This window comes from Pimephales promelas, chromosome 23 (genome assembly GCF_988280905.1).
Source record: "Pimephales promelas chromosome 23, fPimPro1.hap1.1, whole genome shotgun sequence".
Taxonomy (NCBI): Eukaryota; Metazoa; Chordata; class Actinopteri; order Cypriniformes; family Leuciscidae; genus Pimephales; species Pimephales promelas.
In genome coordinates this window covers 2,768,117-2,787,129 of record NC_142791.1, presented here as the reverse complement: position 1 = coordinate 2,787,129, position 19,013 = coordinate 2,768,117, and the positions used below count along the sequence as shown (strand labels likewise).

The following is a 19,013-nucleotide window of genomic DNA, read 5'->3' as shown; positions in this document are numbered from 1 at the left end:
GGAACTCAATTTTGAGTCGGGCAGAGGTCACAAAAACGGCCCCACTTTCCCTTAATACCACTCACTCTTATCATCACTCTCAACAGCAAACAAAACCGTGAGACATTATGCTCTTGAAATCTAGTCAGATGTTTTATTTGTAATCTCAGTTACATATTTATTCAATCCGATTAAATAGAGAGCAAATTGAGATGTTACAGTAAACCTCCATGATTTAAAACAAGCACTTGACTGTGTTGTTTGTGTACTTAACATCTGAAAGTGAGTGTTGCAACATATGTTTGTCTTTGTGTGTCTTCGTATCATTTTGTTTTGTTTAATGCATGTTGGAGTATAAGGTCGTGGGATCATTCCAGGTTTCTTCGACCGAGTTTATTTTTCCTCGGCTACCGCTGATAAAATGCAGCTGTCCAAATGTGTCTCTGAGCGGTGAGCGAGCCGTGGAGGGCCAAACGGGCCAGCCTTGCACAGCCATCTGCAGGCCAAACGGATAACAGGTCTGTCCTCACCCAACCCCTGGGTCAAGAAAATAGCCCAGGTCACGGTGCGCTTCAAGACATTGTTCCTTCTGGGTTATGTAAACGGTAAATTAGATAATTTTGTTACAGACAAACCTGTGAATTAACCATGCTTTTGATGTGGGGCTCTGTCCTTAGTTCCCTTTTTCTGGGATGTAACTTTCTTAGGCCAAAGAAATGCCTATAAGAACACACACAATAGTCAATGTAAGCGTGTGGTCAAGTTGAACATACTTAAGTGATGGTTCACCCAAAAATGAAAATTGGTTTAACCTGTATGACTTTTTTTCTTCTGTGGAACACAAAATATGTTTATTTTATTTATTTTTATTCTGAATGTCTCAGTGTTTTTTTATTGTCCATGGAGTAAAATTCATTGGGACCCACCACACGATTGACTTAGTCCAATGTTGTTTTGGACCCCATTGACTTTTAATATATGGATAAAAACGTTCTTCAAAATATCTTTCTTTATGTTCTGCAGATGAAAGGAAGTCATGCATGTCAATAGTTTAAAGGGTAAATAGCTAATGCTAATGCTATTTCATGCATTCTTACACTGTTAAAGAGTGGGACTCTCATGCTAAACGTGGCCAAAGTTTAAAAAAAAAAAAATGAGTACAGATTATTTTCTGTTATATCTGTTAAAACCAGTTTATGCTATTATCCTCTCTATAGCATACCTTGGGTCAGAACAGTAGTGAGAATGCATCACATACTTGTGTTTAGGGTCTAAAGATGGTATACACACTCTAAAGCTGCGTCCCAATTCGCATATTATCCGTCCTAAATAGTACTCGAAAATATAATTAGTACGTCCCAAATTGTAGTACGTGACAGATGTCCGTTAAAGATGACGTGATAGTACCAAAGCTTGCCTACTCTTTTGCTACACACTCAAAAGTATGTATTTTTTCTTCACAAAAAGAGGACATACTTTTAGGGCGTAGTATTGGGACGCAGGGTAAAAAATGCTGGGTTGGTTTAATCCAATTTTGGGTCAAATATGGACAAACCCAAACGTGTGGTTAAAAATGTTATTTAAAAATTGAACTCAAAGGCTGGGTTTGTCCATATTTGACCCAAATTTGGGTTAAAACAACCCAGCATTTATTAAAGGTGCATGGAAGAAATAACTTCTGCCTTTGGTGTCAGAGGACTGTGATTCTTCTCCTCTTTTCAGTTTGGTCTTGATTGGTTTGTGAGGGAATGGATCTAGAAAAATACAATCTTTCCCCCATTCCTTTGAAAAGAACATGTACAGTCTCTCTCAACTAACACTTTCATGTATTGTTGAAGTTATTCTTGGTCAGACATCGAGGGCCAGCATTTCCTCTGGGTCCTTTCTTTTTTTAGAATATCACATGCAAGCCTGATATGTAGGTCGTATCAGAAAACTATTATTCCTTTAGCTAGTCGAGTGGCCTTCATTCTCTCCCAACTAGATCAGTTCATAGACACCCCTGAGACTAGCTAAGAATGAGGGTCAGAAACAATCCCAAAAGTAAACGCCCGCTTCCCTAAAAGTGTCAATATTTTTAGAGCTAGAGGTTAAACCCTTGATTAAAGAAAGAATGGGAGCCTGTTAAATATGATGGGATTTTATTTTATTTTTTACTGCGTGACGAAAAATATTTCGGAATAATGTATCTAATTACTTTGATGTTAGTATATTATGCTCATACTGAATTGGGTTTATGTGGTATCTTGGTATATTTATACTTTCAAGACCCTTTCTCGCTTGCTGGACTGAGGTTAGCCGCTCTATTCACTTTGTACAGACATACTGTAGCTCTGAAATCAAAGACTAAAATAGAGCTATACCATTGATTGCTGAGTAGGATCTCTGTCGACTGGCTCTCTTGTGTAAATGGAGCCTTCAATCAATAAGAAAGCATGAGATCAGCAGTCCGAATTGAAACAACCTCATCAGGACAAGTATTCCTCCTAAACCATCACTGTAAAAAAAACTCAACTCAAATCAACTGGATAGATGTGGATTGTAGAGGCTCACACATCCAGTTTAGAGTGTTTTCTGCTTCTTCTAAAGACATGTTCTCTTTTATAGACTGTAAAGCCAGTGGTGATGTTAGTTGATGATGCTCATGAGTTTCAAGAAGCGTTTCTCACGCAAGAAAGAGGCAATTTATTGCCATCTGTCTGAAATTGAATGCATTACTGATGGCCTTTTGAACTTTGATGGTACTTTTTAAGCTGTTATTGTTGCTGCATTCATGTTTTCAGTTAACCTCTGGAGGTCAAATGTCAAAGTTGAAGTTTATCTGTGGTCACTTTCCGCATATCGTCAGTAATTAGCATTTTGTTTTGTTTTTTTTCCCCTAGGACAGGGTGATGATGAATTCAAACTCACCAGGTAGGCACACCTTTACTCCTATTATATACCGATGCCATATTGTAATTCTTATACAGATTCCAGGTGTCTTTAGATTCTACTTCCCTTTCCTTTTGAATGTTCCTGCTTCAGTTTCATAGACTCTTCTGATTCTAGATACATTCCCAATTGTGTTTTCCCCCCATTCTCATTCTGTTTCTATTAAAGGAGAACTCCGGCGCAAAATGAACCTTTGGTCTAATAACACATTGGTACCTAGTCGACAGTTCTCTGAGACTTGTTTTCATGATAACCGAATGTAAAGAGTTTTATCTCTAAAAACGGTTTAGCATATAACGCTAATATATGGGGGCATATAATAAGTAAAAAGAGATCGCTAGTTTATACCACTAACAAGGCTCAAAATAGCCCCACACTAACACGGTAGATAGACTTAGCCATCTTTGGAAAACAGTCTCGACAAGTCGAACCACGAACAACGTGCCAAGTGAGCTGAACTGAACTGTGTTCGTGGTTCGACTTGTCGAGACTGTTTTCCAAAATGGCTCCTGTCTGTATACACAAAGTGGACTGTCTTTATAAAATATCTTCTTATTAAACGGTCTGTACTCTTACAAAGTTCTCAATGCTTCATTTTATGGACCCTAATTATGTTACTGTGTTAGTGTGGGGCTATTTTGAGCCTTGTTAGTGGTATAAACTAGCGATTTCTTTCTACTTATTATATGCCCCCATATACTAGCGTTATAGGCTAAACAGTTTTTAGAGATAAAACTCTTTACAATCGATTATCATGAAAACAAGTCTCAGAGAACGGTCGACTGGGGACCAATGTGTTATTAAACCAAAGATTCATTTTGCGCTGGAGTTCTCCTTTAAGTTTTGTTTTTTGTTTATTTCTCTTCCAATTCTTTTAATTGTTTCTGCTCCTATTTCCATTTCCATTCCTCTTTCCCCTTCCGCTTGTTTCTGTTTTAATTCCTGTTCTTGTTTCCTTTCCTGTTTCCACTAGAGCTTTTTTTTTATCCATTCCAATTTCTGTTCCCGATTCCAGTCCTATTGACATTCCTGTTTATTAACAATTTTTAATATACTATTTTCATTCCCACACACTTAGCAGTCATGGAATGTCTCTTCACAGGCATCTATTTCAATCCATGACAGTAAAATAGGATTTCTGGGAATGACTTCTCAGGTCTTTCCAGTATGTCAAAGCTTAGCTTTCCAAAAATAATGACAGGCTGTTTTCACTTTATGCCACACACACTGGTATAAAAAAAATCACTTTTACAAAAGAATCAACCACACCACAGAAACCACACAGAAAGGCCTTAAATGAACAGATGATAATGAGCAGAAATGAGAGACATGTTTTCGATGGCTGTTTCTCCTTGGCTCTATCTCTCTAATTAAGTCTAATTTCCATGAGTTTGTGGTTGCAGAAGGTTTTGTGATGTAGTTGTGAAATAGTTTTTGTTTCAAGCTTCTGTGACGTCTGGAAACGTGAGCTAGAAAGTCTGGAGAAGGAAATGATAGTTCATGATGTTTTTAAATGGATCTCTGTGTTTTTATTTTAAATATTTGAGGCTTTGTCACAGATTATTTGTAAGGTGGTTTGATAACTACAGTACGTAGAGACATGTAACATTAGAAAATGTTTCCGTGTCAGCAAAATGATTGTCAAGCCAATTGCCAATGTTTTTGTCTATTATATTATACAGAGACGATCTTTGCATGAGGATTTGAAACTGTCGTGATTGACAGTGTCAGGCGTCAGGCTCGAGTGAGTAAGTGTCGGACCAGCTTCAAGTGTGTTTATAAAGGACTCAGGTTTACCTTGGACTCCCAGTGAAACTGGACCTTTATCAGGAGTCACGTCACGTTACTGTTATTGAGCAGCCTTGGGGAAGTGTGTGGATGTGTGTAATGGGCCCCTGGAGGGCCCCTTGAGGTCAAAGGTCATGCCACTCTAGGCCTTGAAATGGCCTCTCGCATAACCTCACTGGCGACGAGCACTGCGTGTGTTTGGAGAGTGTGTCGAATGCCCCGTTGCTTTATATATTTGACCGTCAGTACCCAGCAAGCAATTTTGCGTTTAAAAGTCAAATAGTCCAAACACAGCCCTGACGTCTAGGTGAAAAGTGAAAACAAGGCAACATTTTGGCTGTCAGTGAAAATTTAATAGACGTCTAACCATAGCCCAAGGATAGTAGTCATCAATTAGATAACATGTTAAAATAAAACCAAACACCTTGTAATTTACATGATGGAATATCATAGCAAGTTATTTAGGCAAAAACAACATGCAACCAAATTCAAGGTTATTTTGGCTATAGGAGTGGGTTACTCATAGCTGGACTATATCGGCTCTTAACCTAGATGGTGAAATAACGGATATTGCTTGTTGGGGTAAGCGGCTAGATTGTGTGTGTTTGTTTGTAGGAATCTGATAGGAATGTGTATATCTCTAGCTCTCATCATTGATTTGTTTATGTTTGTTGTGTGATGGATGATGTTTTAGCTAACACTCTTACTCTTAACTTTGACAGCTGATAAGCTACTGTTTGTGCCAAACACAGAAACATACTAGCTTTTCTCCAGCTTTTTCTGCCTACATACAGTTTCATAGGCACACTACTGACGGCCGTTATGAACTGTATTCAGCAGAATTATCATATGCTGCTAGCATACCGTAGCCTTGATACAAGGAAGCACTGCAATTAAACTTTGCAGATCCCTGAAAAAAGATAACCACAACCATTCAAAAGGTTTGGGTCGTTAAGATTTTTTGGAAAATGTTATTGAAAAAAACATTTGAAAGAACTGTATTATACACTTTCAAATAGATTAAGCGATTAAGTGAATTTAGGCATCACAGCGTGTACTTTATAATGAATGGATATCCGTTTTGAGATTACATTTAACAGCGTTATTAAATTATTAAAAATATGTATTTTTAAAGATTTTCAAAGTTTAAAGAATTTCCCCTTGGGGATTAATAAAGCATTACTGAATTACACCACCACCTGCACAGTGGTAACAAGGCATGATGGATCCATGTTCTCATTCTGTTTACGCCAAATTCTGACTCTACCATCTGAATGTCTCGAGACTCATCAGACCAGGCGACATTTTTCCAGTCTTCAACTGTCCAATTTTGGTGAGCTCTTGTAAATTGTCGCCTCTTTTTCCTATTTGTAGTGGAGATGAGTGGTACCCGGTGGGGTCTTCTGCTGTTGTAGCCCATCCGCCTCAAGGTTGTGTGTGTTGTGTCTTCTTCACAAATGCTTTGCTGCATACCTCGGTTGTAACGAGTGGTTATTTCAGTCAAAGTTGCTCTTCTATCAGCTTGAATCAGTCGGCCCGTTCTCCTCTGACCTCGAGCATCAACAAGGCATTTTCGCCCACAGGACTGCTGCATACTGGATGTTTTTCCCTTTTTACACCATTCTTTGTAAACCCTAGAAATGGTTGTGCGTGAAAATCCCAGTAACTGAGCAGATTGTGAAATACTCAGACACCAACTTTAAAAAAAACTTTTGCTGATAATTTACTCACCCCCATGTCATCCAAGATGTCCACGTCTTTCTTTCTTCAGTCGAAAAGAAATTAAGGTTTTTGATGAGAATGATTTTTCTCCATGTAATGGACTTAATCCAAAAGACACTTTCAGTACAAACTGCAAACTGTTCAAAGGGCTTTAAACGATTCCAGACGAAAAATAAAGGTCTTATCAAGCGAAATGATCGCTCATTTAATAAATAAATAACAAAGTTTAAGTTTTATAAGCTCAAATGGTCGCCTTGCTCTGTTCCGTGATGCGCGTTCGTGACTCTCCTGTTCGAACTCGTTCATCAAAATCGAAAATCTTTTTTCGTGTCTTTTGGTTCATTCAACGAACGAAATGAACAAATTGACTCGGAAAAAGATTTGTTCATTTTGTTCATTCATTCATAATTTCTTTTCGACTGAAGAAAGAATGACATGGACATCTTGGATGACATGGGGGTGAGTAAATTATCAGCAAAAGTTTTTTTTAAAGTGAACTACTCCTTTAAATGCCTCGTTCATTTTGTAAAACAGAAGCTGTTTGCAAAAATATCTTCTACTGACATACCCTCTCCTCCGCTTCTGTTCAGATGGGATGCATTTGCCATTTCTGACAGTAGATGCTGTGAGTAGTTGGATTAATATGGTACAATTTTAAGTCTAATGTTTATAAATGGCAGTTCCTGGACATGAGGCGGGATTATCTATAGTCAGTGCAACCACTGTCGCTCGCTCGCTACCCCCACTCTTTCATGAGACCAAAACAGATGTTGATGTTTTCTTCTGTCACAGATTTTATTTCCAACGTTGGTATAAAACACGATTACGATTTATCCTGCACTAAGATGGAATGGAGATGTGTTGGGACAGGTGGCTAAAATGTTTGATAACTTATCTTAATACCTCATTTGGGCCTGTAAAATGCAAAGTCAATAAAGTAATTGTTAACAATTAATTTAAACAATAATTTTCTGTATTCTTACCGTTCATTTTAAATTAATCACATTACATTGTCAAAATTGCTACATTCAATTTTCAGTGATATTCTCGTTCAAATATTTTTGAAAGACCTCCTGTGGTGAAAATCAAGTTTTTAATGTTGTTTATACGTCTATGTGGTGTTTTTGATATGCTTTAAGACAAGCCAAGTGAAAATTGAACAGTCAACAGTAGTATTTTCTTCATAAAACTGCAGTGAAAAAAGACATGGTTTGAAATTGCCTTTTTCTTACGTCACAAACTACCTTGTAAACAATCACGTCAACTTCAGCAGGGATGTCTCAAGATAATCCAGGTTATTCCTGTATACTTTTCTATTGATATGAAAAATCGGGTTCTTTGACTTTAATCAATACATCTGGTGAATTATGTGATATGTAGTACGATGTTATGATGAATATGCCTTTCTTTACTGAAGTATGATGTTCTAATTTGCGTAGAGTTACTTTCAATCTATTTTAAGGTATTAATAATACATTTCACAGGAAAAAAAAAACAAAAACGATTAAATATATCATTTATTTGATCAAAAATTAGTTTTAAGGGATTAAATTACAGGGGAAAAAAACAAAAACGGTTAAATATATCATTTTTTTGATCAAAAATTAGTTTTAAGGGATTAAATTATTGTCTATATGGAGACTTTAACTAATTGTTCTGGAAAGCCACGTCATGCACAAGATGCTGCAAAAGACGTATGTGAGCACAACGGCTAAACACGTCCGTCTAGTGCATAATTACATTGAAAAACAATGGAAAAGTAGCAGAGTGGAATGGAAACACGTTCTGTGTGAATGACCCCTGTGTCATGCAGAGTTTCCTATACTTCCTGCCCTCGGGTTTACCTTTATCTTATTCTGCATTCAAAGCCAGCTCTACGATTTAACCTCCATCACATCTCAACCAGAGAATTAATATTCTGTAATGTTGTATTATCTTTAGAGATGCTTAAGCGCTTACAGACCACATTGATCTCAAAATTTCAATTTCATCTGGACTGATCTAATCCACTCACTGTGATGTCCCTGTGACCTACAAAAACACACCCTCATATTGTGTCCCTTGTGTATGTAGTAGTGCACATTGACTCATTTGTCAATCCTTTCTCATCTCACACCTCACAGGATAGGGAAAATGTTTGTTACAAGTGTCTACTAGCTTGTTTTCCATTCCCTTGGGGTATAATGTTTTACCAAGCATGTGTGTGTGTGTGTGTGTGACTGCATGCTTTTTGGTTTGTGGGTGTTTGGTGGCGTGCATCTGTGTCTGTGGGTGCTTGCACATTCATATTACCGGTAATTGCATTCAGCCTCTTTGTCAATTATGTATTTTATTAGAATCCAATCAATAAAATCTCTAATGGCATTTTATAGTTCAATACGGTTAGGCTGGTTTCTTAAAGGTCTCCTGACATGGGGTTATTTTATTATTTTATAATGTTTCCTGGTTTGCCCTTATAATGTCAGCATACAGCAGCTACAGTAGAAATACAAATCCAGCACATAAAAAAAAAAAACCAAACAACATTTTGACACCGGTGAAACTCAACAAGACCTACATGAACCTGTCACCTTGCACAAAGCCAAGAATTTTTTTAAAACCCTGTATTAAATTAGATTTATTTAAATATATTGAAAAACTAATATTTATATTTTGCATTAAGAAGATGTTTCTAGTTTTACACTTATATTTGATAATTGATAATATATCTGTATCCCCCGGCCCAGACTATCACATATGGGAAACTTGACTGATTCTTTTATGCTGTTTTTCATAGTTTTTGAAGCTACTCCTTTTGTTTTTACTCAAATGGCTACTGTGATGCCCCGTTTGCATTTTTTAATGTATATAATTCACTGAATTTCCAATCTCACATTAATATTTGACATCCAAGTTTCAACCATACTGCAGATTGTTCAGAAACACTGTAAAAATGAATATGCTTTATCTAATCAAAAAAAAAAAAAAAAAAAAAAATGTGCCAACAGATTACAAGCAATATTATTAATTAAATTTAACAAGTTAGAATTGAGTAATAATTAATCAAATTAATTCCTTTAAAAGTTAACCATTTAAAATGAGTCAAACTTACAACAACCAAAAAAACATAAATTGAAGTCACCATTATGGTGATCAGTGTTTGTTTTAAAAGGATTCTGCTTGTTAACATCAGGTGTCTTCAATGTTGCCAATATAAAATAAAGAGTTCTCAATTAATCTTTGACGTCTGTCTGTTAGTGAGATATTTTTGTTACATTTTTTTGGTGTAAGTTTTGCTCATTTTAAATGGTTAACTTTTAAGGAATAATTTGATTAATTATTACTCAATTGTAATTTATTAAATTGAATTAATTATATTGCTTGTAATCTGTTGCCACAAAAGCATAAAGCATATTCATTTTTACAGTGAATGACAGACCAGTTGCTATATCATTTGAAAAAACTTTTCCATAGACATCAAAGAGCATTTCTTTATAAAGATAAGTTCCTAATTGCATTGCTAAAAGCATTTTGGCATGGATTTTACATTCACTGGATTCCCTCAGATAATCTGCAATCATAATAAATTAATGCTCTTTGACATATTCTCAATATGTCACTGTCCTCCTTATATGCAAATCTCTCCATCTTTGTAGTAAATTCATAGATTATATGTGGAATCCAAAACATTTCATCAGGAATTGTGTCTTTGATTGCTCTATTCAACGTGAAAGCTATATTTATAGAGTATGTGCTTTATAAAACACATACATCTGTGTAAACAGCAATTCGTTCATTGTGTATGAGGAATGTACTCACAGAGAGATTGACGCGCATTCGCTAGTGTCAAGCTGGAGGGATTATGTGTATCGCGCATGAGGATGGACATCTTCTGATTAGACACAGCCTGACAGGACAGGACCTGATAGAACACAGAGTGATATTTCCAAAGTCTCTGGCACTTCAGGCATGCGTTCTCCTGCGAATACTCACTGAGGCTAATCTGAGGACAGGCAGGGGACATGCATGTTGTGTATAAATATAAGTGTAGAAAGGTGCATGTCTGCATGCGTGTGGAAACGCTTGCGTAAGTCCAATTAGACTCATCTTGTGTGGTATTTATCTGATTAAAAAAAATAATGCTCAGTAAAAAGATTTGTGTGGAATTGCATGTTTTGCAGGCAGTAAAAAGGAAAGCTCTTGGCTCAGCGGTTAATAGCGCATCGCATTGAAAACCGCACGTTGTTATTACAGCAAGGCACTGTCGAGATTCTCTAAAACTGTTGGATGTTTGTAATATCTGGAGAGACCTTTGAGAGTCTCAGAGATTCCACTCCTGAAGGATGTCAATTTAGTTTGCTTCTAAACGAAGGTCGCTTAATTAGCCTGCTGTGCAAGTGTTGAGTGTGTTAATTCAGCACTCTGAGCTTTGGCAGACAGCCGACTCCGTTCCTACAACAAACCGCACACACAACCATCAACCCTCCCGTGGAAGTGTTGGCATCGGGGCGTGTTTTCCAGTCGACTGTGGCACTCACGCTTGCCCACTTGGGTGGCAATAAGATTCCCGGCCCCCGACTGAGTTGTTTCGAACTCTTTGTGCATCTGTTCTGGATGTGTTAGTTTAATGTGTTAGTAATTCGATTATTATTTTGTTATTGTTGTTTTTCCATGTCATGCCTTAAATATGCTTTTTAATTTATAATATCAATTTAATTTATTAATTTAAAATAAAAACAACGCTAAATAGTCTATTAATTGATATAAATAAAAATTAATACATTTTAATTATTTAATATATTTGTTCTAGGGCTGGGCAAACGATTAATCGCGATTAATCGTATCAAAAATAAAAGTTTGTGTTTACTTATTATATGTGTGTGTAGTGTGTATAATTATTTTGTATATATAAATTCACACACATGCATGTATATATTTAAGAAGTAGTTGCATGTATATATAGGCCTACTGTATATAGGGCTGTCAAACGTTTAATCGCGATTAATCGCATCCAAAATAAAAGTTAGTGTTTACATAATATATGTGGGTGCACTGTGTATAATTATTTTGTATATATATAAATACACAGACATGCATGTATATTTAAGAAAAAAATATTATTTATATATAAAATATAGATATTTATATATAATACAAATCATATATAAATCTTTATACAGTATATATATATATAAAAATATTTCTTAAATATATACAAGCATGTGTGTGTATTTATATATATACTTTGTATAAAATAATTATACACAGTGCACCCACATATATTATGTAAACACTAACTTTTTTTTTGGATGCGATTAATCGCGATTTATCATTTGACAGCCCTAATTTCTACATAATATTAATATTTTATATATTAAAAACACATTTTTTTAAATATACACATGCATGTGTGTGAATTTTTATATACAAAATAATTCTACACAGCACACACACATATATATATTATGTAAACACAAACTTTTATTTTGGATGCGATTAATCACTATTAATCGTTGCTCAGCCCGTGTGTGTATGTATGCGGTGTGTATATTATGATATTTTTTGTCAAATGGAAAGGCTGGACTGGACTTGACTTTTAAGTTTTGTGGTTAATCATAGTAAAGTGGCCTGTAATGGTGTAAGCCCTATGTTATGGTCCATGCAAAGGCACTGATTTTATTTCTTGCCAGAAATCTACAAGTTTACACACACACTTTTCTCTGCCTTTTGGCCCCTTGCTGAGTGTTTTGTTGTTGCTGCTGCTTTTGTGGTTGTGGTCTGTGCTAGACTGTCTGTCTATTTATAGTTCAGACATCAGTAAATCCACCTCAGAAATGCAACTCTAGCTTAAAGATCCTCTTTACCTCATAGTCTAATAAAAGCTTAAATGGGCTCTCTGTAATATTCTCTAATGGAGCCTGTGTACATTTATCTATTTGTGTGTGTGTGTGTGTGTCAGGATTTAAATGAGGTCTTTGTAATGCACGGTGTACATTTATCTTCATTTGTGTAAGAGGATGCTGTGGTCTGGGAATGAGATGATCACTGTAGACAAGAAAAAAAAAGAAAAGGACAAAAACCGGTAATATCTTAATGTCGTTACACCCTTAAAACAAGATTTACTACATATTTTATAAAGTGATTTGCGCAAAAACTTATCCTGAATTCAAAATATATTCTCTGAAAATGTCTATTAATTTAATGCATATTAATCACTTTTTAAGAATGTTTAGATATTTAATTGGAAACAGTACAAACATCCTGATTAAAGCAATATAAATACTGTTTGTTTTCTCACACAAACCGCTCGTTTCGTGTCTTAGGCCATCAATGTGTACTTACATTTACGAGTCATTAAATCATGTTTAATTTGGACTTCTCTGTGCATGCTCTTTAAGGTGGTGACCATAGACCTCCATTATATGTCTGACAGACAAGAACAGTTTGACCGAAAAATGTCAAAATTGAAACTACAAAGACACCTTCATCTTGGATGCCCTTGAGGTAAGCTAAAACATACCAAAAATTAATTTCAAAGTGAACTATCCCTTGAAGAAATAGTTTTTTTTGTTTTGTTCATTTCAACTGGCCATCACACGAGAACCATCTAGTCTCTGGGCCTTCTGGCCTCTGTGAGATCCACCATGAGAGTTTTGGAGGGGGCTGATTTAGAGAAGGAGGGGCGGTCGTGATCCAGCAGGATATTTTGTGCCACTCGGCCTCAGGGGAAAGCAGTTGCTCTGGGTGGCCAACACAAACAGTGGGTTCTGCAGGATAGTAGAAACTCTCACATACACATAAACAGATTTCCTCTGCGTCCATTAGTCATTGTTTCGCCCCTCCGCCTCAGTAATCCTTACCTCTATGATAATAATCTCACACCATTAAGTGCTTTAGGAATCAATTTAAACAACTCCAGGGATAAAAACAATGCACTGGCATGTTTATGTTGTGGAAGAGAGATCTGAAGATGGGACGCTCTAGGCAGGGCAGGATTTGACCAAGGCTCCAGACATCCTTTGACCCATTTTACAGAGACTTTGGCTCTCAGTTGAGGTGACCAATGCTGCTGATGAGACTGATGTCATCAGTGACTCATTGCTGATGTGTCTGGAAGACATTCTTCATAAGATAACCCTAAAATAACCTGTCTTTTCTATTCTTTCCTCATTTGGGTATAGGATAACAGATTTTATTTTTTGGTTTGTTTCTATATTAATAATGGTTTAGCATGCGTTAATTAATGAGTTAATTATCTCAGAATTATGAGATAATTTTTCATGAAAAAAAAGTTTTTGCTCTGTTTTTCTGAATTATTGACTTGATTAACTCAAAAACTCAGAAATTCAGAAAAACAGAGCAAAAACTTTTTTCCCATGAAAAATTATCTCGTAATTCTGAGATAATTAACTCGTTTATTTAGAAAAACAGAGCAAAAACGTTTTTCCATGAAAAATTATCTCGTAATTCTGAGATAATTAACTCGTTAATTCAGAAAAACACAGCAAAAACTTTTTCCATGAAAAATTATCTCGTAGTTCTGAGATAATTAACTCGTTAATTTAGAAAAACAGAACAAAAACGTTTTTCCATGAAAAATTATCTCGTAGTTCTGAGATAATTAACTCGTTAATTTAGAAAAACAGAGCAAAAACGTTTTTCCATGAAAAATTATCTCGTAATTCTGAGATAATTAACTCATTAATTCATAAAAACAGAGCGAAAACTTTTTCCATGAAAAATTCTCGTAATTCTGAGATAATTAACTCGTTAATTCAGAAAACAGAGCGAAAACTTTTTTCCCATGAAAATTATCTCGTAATTCTGAGAAAATGAACTCATTAATTCATAAAAACAGAGCGAAAACTTTTTCCATGAAAAATTCTCGTAATTCTGAGATAATTAACTCGTTAATTCAGAAAACAGAGCAAAACCTTTTTTCCATGAAAAATTCTCGTAATTCTGAGATAATTAACTCGTTAATTTAGAGTAGATTTTGTTTCCTCAAGTGAATGCAATATGCTTCCGTACAGTATAAAGGTGTCATAAATAAATAAAGAAATATGGCTTGTTCATCCGAATCTTTTAACTAACATTAGTCTAAGCCAAACAAAATGTTGAACTTGTTAAAGCATCAGAATATCATGTTAGGATGTCAATTTTGAGCAAACATCTCTACCTTAAACCAGATTCTTTTTGACAATCTTTTCATGATTTTCATCACCTCTGAGAATCTGGACCCAAAACATTCCCCAGAGGAAAAACAGCCACAAACCCACAAATAAGGTCAATGAAAACAGCACCATCTGGCAGACAGCTTCTTCCTAATCTTGATGTCTCTCATTTTAAAACTGGTGACGGAAATGATTTCAGAGCAACAGGGGGTCTACAGCAGGGAAAAGTCAGTTTGAGGAGACTGGGTATGTTTGGGATTAGGGGGAAGTTTGAGGATGACTTTTTTTTGGGTCTACTCTACAATGTATACAAGGTTACAGAACAAAAAAGGAGAAGGAAATGGTGTTGTATGAACTGGAAACATCAAGGGGATTTCCTTCTAGATCGTGTTTTGATGTGCAGAGAAGCCTCTATACTGAAGGTTAGATCAGTGACTACGTCCATCTGACCTTGTGGCCCTGCATTCCTCCGTCGTCACTGAACGATCACAACCCTGTAATTATTTACCCACACTGATATCCACACACACACATGCTTTTCTCTCCACTACTGTCAATTTCGAGGGGCGAAATTCAGTTTCAATAAAAATCCACCCAATCTGGAATTTCACGTGAGGGTGAAAGATTTGCTCCTGCTGATTTTGTAACAGAAAGAACGTCGAACGTTAGAACATCGCTACATCGCTACACTATTGACAATGGACCTTTTTTGCCCATGAAATGTGGCTATGCAACCACATCTTTTGATTTTATCTTAAAGGGATACTCCACCGTTTTGTCATATTAAACTATGGCTACGTTCACACTGCAGGCTGAAACGACCTAATTCCGATTTTTTTGCCCCTATGCGACCTGTATCTGATTTTTTCATGACAGTCTGAACGACACAGATCCGATCTTTTCAAATGCGACCCAGGCCACTTGGGTATGTGGTCCAAATCCGATATGTATCCGATCTTTTGAAATGCGACTTCAATCTGAACGGCCAGGTCACATATATCCGACCCGCACGTCATTGCACGCACCTATAGCTAGCCAATACACGCTAACTCCAACGTGTTTCTGCACTGTTATGGGCCGCTGCAGACGTGTCTCTTCCCCAGTGTTGTGCCTGAACGCGTTCATATACTGTATTACTGCCTGATGAACATTACTGTGAACACGTTCATTCTGGTGTCTGTGAACGTGCGCTCTCTCTCAGTATAACTTTGTACAGTAGGGTGCCAGATTGATTTCTATAGAGCCTTCCAGGCGAAAACCTGGCTAAAACACATGTAAACATGCTTTAAAATGTAGCGAAAAAACACCCAATCTGGCAACACCAGCCACCAGTGTCGCACCGCGGCCGCAGGTGACAAAGCAAGGAGCGCCGAGGACGCGCACTATCAATTAAACGGGGTTTATGACGAGCCTCGGTGAGGATCGGAAAAATCGTACATTTATGTGCAAACTTTGCCCGTCAATAAAATAATTGTTGTCTGTGTTTGTATATGTGCTGTGGCAATAATAATAATAAAACAAAAGCTAGCAACATATGGAAAAAAGGACTATTCCGCAAAAAAGTGACGCCGTTGACCGTTGATTACTCTTCTGCGCATGCGGGTCACTTCTGGGTCATTTCACGTTCACACAGGAGATCACAAAAGGTCGCATTTAATTGGAAATGTGAACGGCCTTGCAAAAAAAATCGAATTTTTTCAAAAAATCGGAATTGAGCATTAAGCCCTGCAGTGTGAACGTAGCCTATGTTATTCCCTTAACTACGACGAGTTGATGCATACCTCTGTCGTCTCATTCGCACTTAACTAGCCCAGTTCATTCAATATGGGCCAAGCAGAGAAGCGGCCAAACACCTCCACTTTTTCCCTATTTAAATACAGTTACACGAGCAGCGTAACTCGACCTAGGACGGTGACACAAAATAAAAGGACGTGTCAAGAGACAAACGACAAAAGTTGAGAATTTTCAACTTTATGCAAATGAGAAGCGATTTTCGCGAGCGACAACCAATAGGAAAGAAGACTTTCAGTGAAGCTCACGTCACCGTCTCGAGTGCAGGCAAGACAGAAAGAGTTCGAGGACGATATATTTTATATGATTTGACTGTAACCACATACATGGATAATAAAATGATGCATGGAAACGAAACTGTCGACAGTCTCAGTGAGTTTAATTCATACATTTAACGTTAGTTCAAATGTTTTAATTTTATGATGCACGTTTAGCACTGCTGCAGTTCATTTTACAATTTCCCCTCATTACATTGACTATTAGACGCAATAAAATTGATTATTTGTCAAATTCGAATGACGTTGTTATAATTTGTGACAGTACGAGTGAGTTTAATTTGTTCATTGATTGATCGTTGATCTAGTAAATGATTTAATCCACTGAACACTGCTGTGGTAATATAAAAACACTCTCCCAACAGCATTCGTTTTCTTTTTAGCCTTAAAAGTCATTTATTCCCAGTCAAATTAAAATTATATAGTTGTATACATCACTTCTGATGGTATTTTGTATAGATATGGCCAGACGTGCAGTCTACCAATAACATCAGAGCGACAGCACTATGAACGCCCACAAGCGACATCACCGTACAGAGACTAGCGACACACAGCGACAAAGTTGCTGGCGGTGTGAACGGGGCCTTTGGGAGCACACACACACACACACACACATAGCCTATATATATATATATGGACTCGGCACATATATATCTATGGACTCGGCGCAGTAATATCATCACTCCGGAGAGATGATATTACTGCCCCGAGTCGAAGTGCTCCCAAGCACTTGCTGTGGTATTCCGCCATACACTGTATTATAGTTGTATGATTCAGTTTCTATATTACTGAAGATACTACAATAGTTATCCACTTCACACGCTTAGAAAAGCTGAACATTTTATTCTGTGTCACCGTTCTAGGTTGAGTTACACTGCTCGAGTAACTGTATTTAAATACCCAGATAGCAAACTGACATTGAATCAACGTGGAAATATGACATCGAAACAACGTTGATCTGACATTGTTTTGCTCATCGAATTAACGTTGAACCAACGTCAGACGCGTCATTCTTTCAAAACTAACGGGAAATCAACTTGAAATCAACGCGTTGTTTCAACGTTATGAAAGCAAACTAATTTTCGATTTTCATTTAGCTTTGAAGAATGCCGCGTCCGACGTTGGTTCAACGTTGATTCGATGAGCAAAATCAACGTTGTTTCAATGTCATGAGAGACGTCGTTTCCACGTTGATTCGATGTCAGTTTGCTGTCTGGGTAGGGACCCGATCTCACGGGAATTCGTACGAATTTTACGAGGTGGCTAATTCGTAACAATTTGTACGACCTCACTCGTACGAATTAGTACGATTTAGCTAAATCGTATATTTTACGAATTAGCCAATTCGCATGAATTCGTACGAATGACCTACCCCTGACCCCGCCCCTAAACATAACCGTCACGTGGGTTTAGACAAATCGTACAAATTTGTACGAGTGAGGTCATATGAATTAGTACGAATTAGCCACTTTTGAATCACTCGTACGAATTTGTACGAATTGGTCGTGAGATAGGGTAGGAAACGTGGAGGTGTTTGGTCGCTTCTCTGCTTGGCCCATATTGAATGAACTGGGCTAGTTAAGTGCGATCAAAGTGTCTCGCGCGCCAGAGCGATTGAGACGACAGAGGTATGCATCAACTCGTCTTAGTTAAGGGAATAACATAGTTTAACATGAAAAGACGGTGGAGTATCCCTTTAAGATTTTGCTATGTTAATGAAAAAAAAAAAAAAAAACTCATATTATGTGACCCAACAGTTGACTCAAAGTGACTCCCTCTGACGCCCACCGGGCAGCCTCTAAAATGAATATTCATTAGGGTCTCCTGAGGGGCCCCGGGGACTCATGAATTCACTCTTTCACACAGATGAGCGGTTAGCTGTGTGATAACCACGCTAACATGGAGTGACGTTTGGGGCCACACACATTCACACAACTTTGCTCTTAATTTTTGCAGGCCGTATAAGTTTATTTATTTATTTAACACTGTCTATTTAGTTCAATACTTTAAATCGCTTGTTAATACCTTGTCGTTTATGATTACTAGAGGCTTTTATTCATTTTCTTTGCTTTTAAGCGGCATAAAACGTAAATCACCTCACTACAAATGTTAGATGTGCGAGACCTCAGAGGCGCTGAGACCCTTTCAGCGTCAGACTGGCTCCTGCGCCGCTGTTTTCTGGCTAGAGTTACTCCAGCGCTTTTATTTTGAGGTTTCAGTTGCGGTAACAATCTTTTCCCCTCGGTTTGTGTGTTGAGGAGGTTTAGGCTCTCCGTTACAGCGCCGTATCCGGTTTAACTGTGACCCACCCAGGATGAACTGACTGCTTTACCCCTGCGTTCATGTCTTTCCCTTTCTCTCCACACCTCGCTCC

General features: G+C 37.1%; 1 protein-coding gene across 1 annotated transcript in view; it reads left to right on the top strand.

The window, feature by feature from the left end:
- Positions 1–304: 304 nt before the first annotated feature.
- The window catches only part of stard13a (StAR related lipid transfer domain containing 13a), a 61,727-nt gene continuing 43,018 nt past the window's right edge, over positions 305–19,013 (top strand). Inside the window, exons 1-2 of the mRNA XM_089126499.1 lie at positions 305–497; positions 2,862–2,892. Of these exons, the coding sequence (XP_088982625.1) occupies positions 2,871–2,892 (22 nt within the window). The 5' untranslated portion in view covers positions 305–497; positions 2,862–2,870. The remainder of the gene's footprint in view (positions 498–2,861; positions 2,893–19,013) is intronic.